The sequence below is a fragment of the Cibotium barometz genome, chromosome 11 (genome assembly GCF_041138505.1).
Source record: "Cibotium barometz isolate CiBa-2024 chromosome 11, ASM4113850v1, whole genome shotgun sequence".
NCBI classification, from domain to species: domain Eukaryota; kingdom Viridiplantae; phylum Streptophyta; class Polypodiopsida; order Cyatheales; family Cibotiaceae; genus Cibotium; species Cibotium barometz.
Window position 1 is genome coordinate 8974357 of NC_141056.1, and position 12128 is coordinate 8986484.

A 12128-nucleotide genomic window follows, 5' to 3' on the forward strand; every position below is an offset into this window, starting at 1 on the left:
TTCACACATTAGTCTAGGTTTGGGGCATGGTTTACATTTTTCTCAAGAATTTGCATGTAGTGTGGTAGGCCCCTCCCTCCCTCCTGCCCATTATTCAACATCAAGGTTGTAAGATTTAGCCCTTATTGCTAAGTCTCTCTTGGACCAAGGGTAAAAACTAACAAAGAGCAAGATGAGCCCCACAAAGGCAGCAAATCATTCACTCTCAAACAAAGGATCTTGATTGACTTTCTTTGACTTATGTGGTTCATTCATTACATTGGCTTTATACAGCTTTTCATTTGTTAGCCTTTACTTACTAGTTTTTGGAGAGTTTTTGCAAGCCTCTACACAAAAACTTCTCACAAAAGAGAGATACTTTGCATGTTGGATTTGTGTGAGGGCAGAGGCTAAGATTGTTGCATTGGAGGTTGGAGAATTTCGAGTGCACCACCAAGGTGGCTAGAAGAAGACAAGAAGGGGAGCAAACATGTGGATCATAGACCAAAGATGCAAGATGATGCAACAAGTGAATGGAAGAGTGCCGTTATCAAGATCAGGAATTGCAGGATTGCTTCTTATTTATATTAGAGTGTAGCAAGGTGCTAAGTTTGAATGGGGTTGTGGATAAAGAGCATGTGGAATTTTTCGTGTCCACCAAAGGGTCTTGTAAAAGAAAGGTGAATTATACGGTGTTCGATGACTTTGTGCAAAGCTCATGCTAGTGTGATAGATATATGCCATGCAAGCACCTTAGCTTTGTAAACCTTTATCTAGGACTGGATGAAGAGAATTGTCTCTTCAACATGCAACTTTACAAAACAAGAGCTCTATCAAGCTCTACATGACATCGATGATTGTGTTTCTTGTAATGGATCTGTAGACTTTTTGCTTGCTATGAATCTCTTATAAATATATTTGAGTAGTGCAAGTAAACTACATAGCTCTTCGAGAACCTTTGGTAAAGCACCCTCAACATTATTAGAGAGTCCATACACTACCAACCACAAACAAGACCAAATCGTTTACCTCCTAACACCAATAGATTTATTGATTGAGCCAAAAAAGCCAAGTGTTGGAACTCCATCTTTACTTGTCATTCCCTTTGCATCAATTAACCTATTACACCATCCCTCTATCCTCTGAAGTATCTCTAACAGCTCGCTTTTCTTCTTGCATATGATTGATACACACAGTCTTATGACCTTTATGCTCTTGTATTATTTTGCATTGTCCATCTCTCTCTTCATTTGTATCTTATATTGTGTCTCCTTCTCATTGGTTCATTCACAAATTGGTGCTTTGATAGATAAAAATCATTCTTGTGCACAAGCTCTTGCAAAGATTGATTCCTCTTCCCTCTTACAATCCTCATTTCACCAACTCGTTCTTGTCTTAAAGTCGTATCCATTCATATAGCCGCATCATTAGTTAGATCATCAATGTACCTATATGAAAGAGGGCTCATACAGCATTGGATGGCCAGTATTTGTAGACTAGGACCACAACCTAAGTGCTTTCCCTTTAGGAATTTAGCAAACCTTGAATTTTGTAGTGAAGAGCTAGTCATGTTAATAGTGCATCCATTATAGTAATGACACATAGTTCACCCCATCATTGGTTGCCATGTATAGACTCCGCGAGATTTGCTCTAGTAATCATATACTTGTCATTATGTTACATGGCACACCATGTATTCACTCCAGTGGGCTTATACTGCATGCTCCCACACCATCCAAGTCTCCAACATATGCATTGCACTTTTCTTTGCATGCCCTTTCTTGAGCCAAGCACAAGAATTCCATCTTAGTAGTCATCACATGAGATGGTGCATCCTTCCATATAGTCTACATCCCATCTGGAACTCCGCTTGACTACAACAAGGCACATTTTGCAGACTTTGCTCCTAATGGAGCAAATCTTTCCTTACCTTTAGAATATTGCTTGGTCCACCATTGAATATAATCCTCAAAGCATGCCAGTTTGCCATGAATCCTCATAAGTGTGCCCTAGGAAAGCCCTCCTTTACCATCACTTTATTTAACAACTCCCAAAACAATGTCTAGGCCTATGTGCCCTCTAGTTTAAAATTTGCAATTGCAATTGTCTACAATATGTCAACAAAAGGATTGTATACATAACAGGCCAGTCACTCATACCCCTCACACACAAACTCCCTAGTTCTCCCCTTGGCCTCATTTTGCTTACCAAATCCACATCACTTCCTGGACATATGACATCTTTCAAAGGAAGAAAGTGGCAATTGGCTTGGGAAAACCTTAATTTGTAAAGTCATAGATGCATACTCTTCTTGATTACAAGATAGTGGTATATCCTTCCATTAGCTTACCATGTACCATTAGGGCTCTCCTTCTCAAGCCTGAGAACCCATAAGCAAAACAAACAATTTCAAGTTGATATTCAAACCTTGTTTACTACAAAAGCACCAAAAAATGGATACACAAGTTATAGTTGATATTCATTTCTTGTTTACCTCCTTTTGTCCACAGTGGGAGCAATCATGTCAAGCAAATTAGCTAGTATTATTATTCATACAAGGCCATTTCGTCCTCGAATTCCTAGAAGAATGGAAAGCCGTGTTAGATCAAGCATCAATTGCCAATCTTAATTGTATCAAAAATCAATTAGTCCTACCATCGTCCTGGCATGCTTTTATCACCACCCAAATTAGAACCCCACAACCACAACTTTCAACAATAATTGACAAAATTATTCAAGAAGATACCATTTGTTGAAATTCACACCAAACATAGTGGAAACCACTTATATCCGTCCCCAAGGGCCTGCTTTGGATACAGTAGTCTATTGAGAGTATTTCTCCTCTTTTTGTATCCCTAAGAATAATTTCAGAAGAGAGTGACATACTGTACAAAAAGCAAGAGAGAGAATCAGCAATTTGCAGTGTATTCACTTCCTTGATGAATATTACGAGAAATATTTCCAATACAAGAGCTTGGTCATGTCTGGGCAGCACTAATCAAATTGCTACAAAAAATTTCCAGTTACAAGGAGATTAATAGTGTTCAGTTGCTCCGTGGAGATGGAGAACTTCACAACTACGACAACTTAACACTGTTGCCGTCCAAAAGCTCCCCAGTTTATTTGCTCAGTATTTCTGATGCGAACCGCCTAGCTACATTCATAGCATCCTCAACTCCAGCTGCATTACTCCCCTGTAATTTGAATCACTAAGAGATTGGAATCCATAAAATTACATGAAAGACTTTTTCAAATGTAAGGATGCCATTACTTGAGAAAAAATACCTGTCCCTGAGCAAGACCGCCTTTTCCGCCACCACCTTTCCCATTGATAGGTTTCAAAGCTTCTTGTAGCCAGTTGATTAGCACAAGTCCTTTGCTTGCCACCGAATCAGGAACTCCAGCATACACTAGAACTTTATTGGTGACTTTGTCCACACTAAACATCATCACAGCCGAGTCCTGAAAAATGTGACAGCAGCGAAGATCAGAAAGATCTCAGTAACATCTCTCTCTCAGATGTTATCCATTAGGAGCTCCTAGTACCGTACTTTTAGTTTCAGTTAGTTGTTTTTAGCTTTTCTTACACAGACATTGTATCAGATCCACCAATTGTTGTAACCTTTTTGGTCTCATAGGTCATTTTGGCCTTTTGAAGACGTTAATATATCATTTCATCTCTCTCTCTCTCTCTCTCTCTCTCTCTCTCATGAGGCCCCGCAAAGCAAGCAAGTGGGGGGTTTACAGCGATGTGGTCAGATCATTATTACTCTCTCTCTCTCTCTCTCTCTCTCTCTCTCTCTCTCTCATGAGGCCCCGCAAAGCAAGCAAGTGGGGGGTTTACAGCGATGTGGTCAGATCATTATTACTCTCCAACACTTTTCTGGGCTATACATTGATGAGATCTTGGGTTTCATGGACTGACTGGGTCGCATGGTCTCACGGCTAGCACAGATGATGATGCCTGTTCTTTTATATGCATATGATATAGCCATCATCTCGACCTTGGCCGAGGGATTGCAGCCCCAGCTTGACCCACGGGAGGCCTTTTGAGATGAGAGGGACCTTTGGCAAGACCAAAATTATGCTTTTTCAAACCTCTCACCGGTTGCAGCCAACCATTACTTCACATACAGAGGAGATGAGGTTGAAGTGGTTACATCATATGTAAATTTTGGGACCAGTTTTACTTGCCCGCTCTTTCCTATGGGCCCGGCTACTTAGGCACGACTTGCATGGGGATATGCCCCTCTCGCTCGTTTGGAGAGACACTGTTTTCACCCTCACTTTCAAGAACCTAGTACCAAATGTTGGCTATTTGATACTTTGACTCGCCCGCTGACGGTGATCTATGGAGCATCTTTCTAGAGACCGGACTTGGGAGCAGAGGACTGGAGGAGTGGAGAGTTGGGAGAAAGCCGTCCGGCGTCAGTGCCACATGCCCTAGTACACGCTGAGTTTGGATCAGCCCCTCTCGTAATAAATGCCATGTTCCAGCCTGTCACATACATACACCATGTCATAGAGATCGCCTCCCACAGTTAGCCTTGGAGTCCTCTAAACACTAGACAGTTGGCACAGCAGGGTATGCACACACCACCCGTTGGTTTGAGTCACATGGCTTTCACCATCAGTTGGCTTGAGTCACATGGCTTTCAGATAGACCACCTCCCTCCCTTTGGGTACAGCTTCAACGCCCCCTTGATTGATCTCTCAGGGCAAGAGACCAACCACATCATCCGCCTGGATCTGACCACGCTCCATATAGACCAAGCATGGAAATCCCTGATTAATCTATCCCCAAAGCTCTCGTTTTACAAAGAGCATTTCTTGAGAGTCAGTGGGGACGGATTCATTGAAAGACCCAGTTATCTCCATAGACACGTCCCACACCATGAGGATTGTCATTGGTCAGCTGGGGGTGTCGTCACATCACCTTTGGATTGAGATGGGGAGAGCAAAGGGCATCCCACGGGATGGACGATTATTTAGACTATGTTGCACGCGGGAGATAGAATCAGAGCATTACATACTTAGATGCCCGGTCTACCATGAGATACGTGGACACTACCACTGTCTCTTCAAGGAGGGGTCCCAGGCCCCGTCATCACAGGTCATGCATTACAGATACCAAAGATGTCTCGGACTATTATACCTATGAGAGCTGAGGCACCATAGAGACGCACTATTGAGGCAACAGCTCGAGAGGCAAGTTACCACACAGACATCTATCACAGACTTTTTTGGCCCTCACCAGCGAGGCCTGACTGATTCTCAGCCCATTCGAGATCTTCCGGGACAGATTGACCACAACAAGGCTAGACGTCCCCACCGAGTGAGCACCCCACGCACTCCGGTGGTCCTCCACAAGAGAGCATGTCATGGCCCTGTGAAAATGGAGCAGGACAAGTGTGGGCATGGTGGTTGCAGGGTCAGAATATTTTATGATTCACATGGGGGGTGCCCGGACAGTGTTTAAGATGTGTGGACATCCCTAGGTGTGAAGGGGGAAACTAAAAACATTAAGTTTTAATGTTTATTGAAGTTTGCCCCTAGGCCTTAGTGGCCCTAGGAACTTATTAAAGTTGGGGCCCTAGGGATTAAATTGGGGAGGAGTTTTCTCTCTCTTCTCTCTCTCTCTTCCCTTTTTGGGGAGTCGTGTAGCAAAAGGAGAAGTTTCTTCATGCGCTTAAAAGCTAGCGTGGAAAAGCAAGAGGAGCTGCAGGCGGCTGCTGTATCTGCTGTAGCTGCTGTTTTCTGCAAGCTTTGTGCTGTAAACGGGCCGTACAGCAGCCGTACAGTGCTGTACGACTGCTGGTTTTGCTGTGGACAGAGGAGCGCAGGGTTGTGAGGCTTCTTCTCTACTGGTTGGGCTGCGCAGAAGACCTGTACAGGCTGTACAGTCTGTTTTTCAGCCCATACCCTACTGTACGACTGCCGTACAGTGTACGGGCAGTCAGATACAGCAAGTTCTGGTGCAGGCGGCGCTTTTCAGGGTGCTGGACAGAACTGTGTATGCTGATTCAGGCAGGTACAGAAGTGGACAGCAGGCTGTTTATGCTAGTACAACTCCTGGCACGTATCCCGAGGCGGTACAGACGGGTACTGTGCTGATTTTCAGATCTGTACTTTTCAAGGACAGCATAAGAGTGAGCTTCAGGAGGAGGATACAGGCAAGTGCAAGCACACGTGTGAAGCAGGGTTGTGGATTCAAGTGCCTGCAAGCACAGATTGGTGCTGTTGCTTCCTCCAGTGTTGTTTCACGAGCTGAACTTGGTAAGCTCTGTTTCTGTTCATCCATCTCTCTTTCTACTGCTTGATGTCTGCTGCAGGTATGTGTTATCTGGCTCCTTGTGAGAGGAGGAGTTTGGCAGATTGACAAGGGATTAAGACAGAGATTGGACAGCACATGTATGTTTGAGCTGAGAAGATGTATCATGCTCTTGAGTTATGCCAGATGTATGCCCATGGCTGGCCTGCTTTGTGATCTTGGCTGATCAGAGGGAGGCACAGTGTGTTGCTTGAGGACACAGATCTGTGTGCATAGATCCTCTGTGCTGAGAAGGATTTGTGGGCCGTCAGATTGGACTTACAGGTGTAAACTCTTGGCTGGTCTTTGTGTTGTACTCAGCCATACATATTATTTTAATTGAATAAAGAAATACCACAAGGGGCGCCAAGCTTTGGGGCCAACAGGTGTCGCTGTGTTTTCAGATTTGGGCACTCTAGCCCCAATCTGTGTTTTGTTTTTCATCTAGACTACAAGAGGACGGGTGATTGCTCCTACCGCACTCTGGTTTTCCTATCAGAGGCCGGTTTCAAGGTTCCGTCCCCGGGACCAATCATCAACTTTCTGAAGGGGGTGAGCTCGTGGTTGCTTTGGAGAAAGCCATCGCTGAAAATTCAGCAATCATGTCTGATACAGAGGAAGAGTACTTCTATCATGAAGAAGAAGAGCAAGAGTCTTCTCCTGAAAGAGATGTATCTGAGGATATTTTTGCAGGAGAACAGGCTGCAGATGTTGAGCCTTATGAGGATGTAACATAGCCAGAAGATGTGCATGGTAAAGAGGATGATGATGCTCGGTTCAAAGATCGCTTGGCTAGTGTTATGGATACTTTTATGCAGCTCACACAGAGTGAGAGATTTGCTGAATTTTTGAGATCTCGCTCAGAACCCCGCACAGAGCCCCAGAAAAAGAAGAAGAAGGTTCGTTCGAAGAATCTTTCTCAAGGTCATAGTGGTACCACTCCACAGGATCCATCTCCTGCCCAGTTTCCGAACATGCAGCATGCTTTTGGTGCTAACCCACAGAGTTCCTTCTATGGACAGCCACCTATTCCTCAGCAGAACATGCATCCAGGGTACTTTGGTGGTGGCTCAGTGTTTCAATCCATGACTGGGGGTTATCCTCAGGGAGGCATGGGTATGTATGGGCCTTTTGGAGCCAATTTTCAGCCTGGCATGCAAGGGAATATGTATGGTGGTATGCAGTCCGGTATGCAAGGAAATGTGTTTGGAAGCATGCAACCTGGGATGCAAGGCAATATGTTTGGTGGCATGCAGCCAGGTATGCAGCATGGAATGTTTGGAAACATGGCTGGGATGTATGGTATGCCTGGTGTTGGAATGGGAAATGTTGACCCAATGATGGGTATGAATGTTGGGGGCAGCAATCTTACGAAACCACTTCCATATGATAATCTAGCGCCTATGGGCAAGGCGAAGGATTACAAGGAAGGGGGAGCTGCAGTGAAGTTTGACACTTTCAGTGGGGCCAAGGATAAATTGAAGGCACTTACCTTTTTACAGCAGTTTGATGCTGCTTTTTCTGGTGGGAATTACACAGAGTCCTCAAAGGTGAGGAAAGCTGCCACTTTTCTCAAGGGCAATGCTTTGCAGTGGTGGTCTACTCTTCTTTTGCAGGGCATAGCACCCACCACATGGGTCCAATTCAAACAAGTTTTCTCTTCCGTTTGGCTCACATCTACATTTGAGGTGGATGTTATGACAGCATGGCACAAGCTGGATGCTTCAAAGTGTGATAGTTTGGAGGATTATAACAAGAAGTTTTGGGAAGCTCTACTCCCAGTGACTTCTTATCGTGCCGTGCCATTATCTGAGCAGGTTGAGAAGTATTGTTGTGGGCTGCCCAAGGAGGTACGAGATTATTGTATAAAGACAAGAGTAACGAACATGTCACAGATGATTGAAAATGCTATGACAGCTAATGCGTTACTCACAGGTGGTTCATCTGGGTTTAAAGGCAGTAAGAAATTGGGCAAGAAAGCTGAAAAATTTGGGCATGCTTCTCGTGATGCTAAAGGGTCTTCAGAGACAAAGTATAAGAAGTTGCCAATGCCCAAAAGGACTTCTGAGGAAAGACAGGCTTTGAGAGATGCTCAAAAGTGTTTTTACTGTACTGAAGAGGGGCATATGTCATTCAATTGTCCCAAGAGAACGTCCAAGAAGGACCCTGACAATAAAGGAGAGCCCAAGCCAAAGAAACCAAAGCCTTCTGCAGGCTTAGTTCCTGATCTTGTGGGTGAGCAGCTAAGTGGTGAAGCTACAGAGTTGTGCAGGGCATGGGGCAAAGTGAGAGATCAGAATGCTTTGATCTTCTTTGACACAGGTGCTAGAGCCAACTTCATTTCACCAGATTTGGCTGGCCGATTGGGGATTCGCGCAGAGGAGATGGGGCCGTTACATGAGGCAAATATGGCTTGTCCAGGGTATGCAGAACCCGTTACTCCTATCATTGGGAAGCTTCGGCTTCATTTGCAGGGTTATGTGGACAGCGAGGAGTTCTTCATCATGCCTTTGGATGGCTGTGATGTTTTGTTGGGGATGCCATGGTGCCACAGGGTACATGCGGTGGTGGATACTTACAATAGGAAAATTACTTTGACTCATAGAGGGAAAGAGCATGTATTGGATGTAAAACTCAAAGGGGAATCTGTTCCTATTGTATCCGCTTCGGCGATTTCATCAGTAATGAAAAAGCATCTTTCCGCGTACTTGATTTATGTAAAGGATGCACAGGATGATGAGTCTAAGTCTAATTTGTCAATGTTAGATAAGGACAGGGCTGATTTCTTAAGTGGGTTTCAAGACTGTTTTTCCGAGTCATTGCCAGGAGAATTACCTCCTGAGAGGCCAGAAGATCATGCCATAGATCTGATTCCTGGTAGTACTCCACCGAATAGACCGCCGTATCGTGTTAGTGCAGCCCAACAGGAAGAGATTATGAGTCAGGTGCAGGAGCTATTGAATAAGGGGTTGATTCAGCCTAGCTCATCACCCTTTTGCTCACCTGTGCTCTTAGTGCAGAAGAAGGATGGTTCTTGGCGCATGTGTATAGATTACAGGGCGCTGAATAAGAATACCATCAAGAATCGATTCCCCATACCGAGGATCGATGACATCTTGGACCGCTTACAGGGCTCCACAGTTTTTAGTCGTATTGACTTGAAAAGCGGGTATCATCAGATACGCATTAGACCCGAGGATGTGCATAAGACAGCATTCCGAACCACGTTTGGGTTGTATGAGTTCTTGGTTATGCCCTTTGGTTTAACGAATGCGCCTGCCACATTTAACAGAATGATGGACAGGATTTTCAGGCCTCATAGAGAGTTTGTGGGCACATTCTTTGATGATATGATTGTGCATTCACAAAATGAGGAAGAGCATAGAAGGCATTTGGCCATCGTGTTTGCAGAACTCAGAAACCATAGGTTGGTGGTTAATGGCAAGAAGAGTGAGTTTTTCTTGCAGGAGATACATTTCTTGGGGCATATTGTGTCTGGTCATGGAGTCCGTGTGGATCCAGCAAAGGTGGAAGCAATACTTAACTGGCCAGCTTTGAGGACCGTGCATGATGTACGCAGCTTTCTAGGATTGTGTTTCTATTACAGGCGTTACATACGGCACTTTGCTGAAATTGCTTCGCCTCTTCATGCTTTGACGAAGAAAGCAACTCCGTTTAGATGGGCTGATCGGGAAATTACAGCATTCAAAAAGCTCAAAGAAAAGCTTACTTCGGACCCAGTATTGGTGTTACCGGACCTCCGAAAGGCTTTTGTTGTCCAGTGTGATGCATGTGGAAGTAGCATTGGTGCAGTTCTCATGCAGGAGGGACATGTGATAGCCTATGAGAGTAGAGTTTTGCAAGATGCTGAGACGCATTTACAGGTGTATGAGAAAGAGATGTTGGCTGTAATTCATGCTCTTTCTACATGGAAACACTACTTGCTTGGGGCTGATTTCACTGTGCAGACAGATCATCAGACCTTGCGTTACTTCCTCACGCAGACTAAGCTTTCAGAGAAGCATATGCGTTGGGCAAACTTTTTGTCAATGTTTCACTTCCAAATTGTGCATGTGGAAGGCAAAAAGAATGTAGTGGCAGATGCTTTGTCACGCAAGCCACAGGTCTCTGCAGTTTCACTTGCTTATCATCATGAGCTTGATGAAATGAAAGAGCAGTATGCCCATGATGAGGATTTTGAAAGGTTGTATGATCAGATGTCTGAGGGTCAGCGGCATGAGCATTACACTCTCAGAGATGGGTTTTTATTGATGCATGGCAGACTGTGTGTTACCAGGCCATTGCGACTCAAGGTTATGATTGAAAGTCATGCTCCACCGTATGCAGGTCATAGAGGTATTGACGCCATGGTAAAAGTAGTGGAGACTTTCTTTTATTGGCCAACCTTGAGAAGAGATGTTGATGCCTTTGTGAGGCAATGCATCGTATGTCAGAAGGTAAAGTTTGACCGTCAGAAGACACCAGGGTTATTACAGCCTTTACCTATTCCGGATAGACCTTGGGAGAGCATTGCCATGGATTTTGTATTTGATCTTCCACGGACACAAACGGGAAATGATGGCATATGGACTATCATATGCAGGTTCAGTAAGCAGGCTCATTTCATTCCCGTGAGGAAGACAATTAAAGTGGATCATATGGTGAAGTTGTTCATGGCGAACATCTTCAAGTATCATGGCTTGCCTACGTCTATCATTAGTGACCGTGATCCACGGATGACGAGTTTGTTTTGGAGAGGGTTGTTTGACAACATGGGTACAACTCTCAAGTTTTCATCGTCATTTCATCCACAGACAGATGGTCAGTCAGAAGAGGCTAACTCTACAGTGTTGGATCTTCTCAAGTGTTATGTGTCAGAGCACAAGCAACAATGGGAAAAGTATCTTCCTTTGGTGGAGTTTGCATATAACAACACTGTACATAGCTCGACAGGCAAGGCGCCTTTTGAGATTGTAGAAGGAGGGAAGAAGGTACCACCCATTTTGCATACAAAGGATAAGATCTTTGAGGCTGATCAGTATGTGGAGAGCTTGGATGAAGCTTATCGGAGAGTTAAGTTGGCCCTCCAGAAAACTCAGCAAAAGCAAAAGAAAGCCGCAGACCGTCACAGACGTGATTTACAGTTTGCATTGGGTGATTGGGTTCTTTTGCGCTTTGAAAAGGCTAGACTCAAGAAGATGAAGGGTAAAGAGCGCTTATTCCCTAAGTTGAGCATGCGATATTATGGGCCTTTTCAGGTTTTGGAAAAGATTGGTGAGGTAACCTATCGATTGAAGTTACCAGATCACTGGAGGATTCACAATGCTTTTCACGTGAGTCTTCTTAGACCTTTCCGTGGGGATGTGCCTGAGGATGTATCAGATGAGGCTCAGCCGGAAGTTGAGGAACTTGATGAGGTTCTGATTCCAGAGCAGATACTGGCACATAAAGAAAGGAAGGTACGAGGTAAAGTTTCCCGTCGCTATCTTGTGAAGTTCAAGAACTATTCACCGATGGATGCGAAGTGGATGGAGGAAGGTGACTTAACAGATTCACCTCAGGTTTTGCAGCTTTATCTCGATGCCTTTGAGTTAGAGCCGACTCTTACTGTGGCTCATTCAGGTTCAGCAGAGCATGGGTCTGGAGCATTACCTAATGCTCAAGAGGGGGGTAGCACCTCCACTCCCTTGATACAGACAGGCTCAGATGACATCTAGAGGTCGCTTGGTGCAGATTTTCTCTCACCCGAAGGTACTGAGGCTGACAGTACATCTGTTTATGGGACTTCTATGATATATGTGTACTAGTCACATGGAGATTTTTGTGGATATGTATGGTT

General features: G+C 44.5%; 1 protein-coding gene and 1 long non-coding RNA gene across 2 annotated transcripts in view; both read right to left on the reverse strand.

The window, feature by feature from the left end:
- Positions 1–2241: 2241 nt before the first annotated feature.
- Positions 2242–2857, reverse strand: LOC147633721 (uncharacterized). The gene is made up of 3 exons (XR_015266902.1): positions 2726–2857; positions 2474–2558; positions 2242–2359 (listed from the first exon to the last, which is right to left on the reverse strand). It is a non-coding gene; the product is annotated as an uncharacterized LOC147633721 (long non-coding RNA).
- Positions 2858–2885: 28 nt separating this feature from the next.
- Positions 2886–12128, reverse strand: part of LOC147633722 (alanine--tRNA ligase-like) — an 80191-nt gene continuing 70948 nt past the window's right edge. The window contains exons 21-22 of the mRNA XM_086804737.1: positions 3265–3441; positions 2886–3173 (exon numbers count right to left, since the gene is read on the reverse strand). Of these exons, the coding sequence (XP_086660863.1) occupies positions 3099–3173; positions 3265–3441 (252 nt within the window). The 3' untranslated portion in view covers positions 2886–3098. The remainder of the gene's footprint in view (positions 3174–3264; positions 3442–12128) is intronic.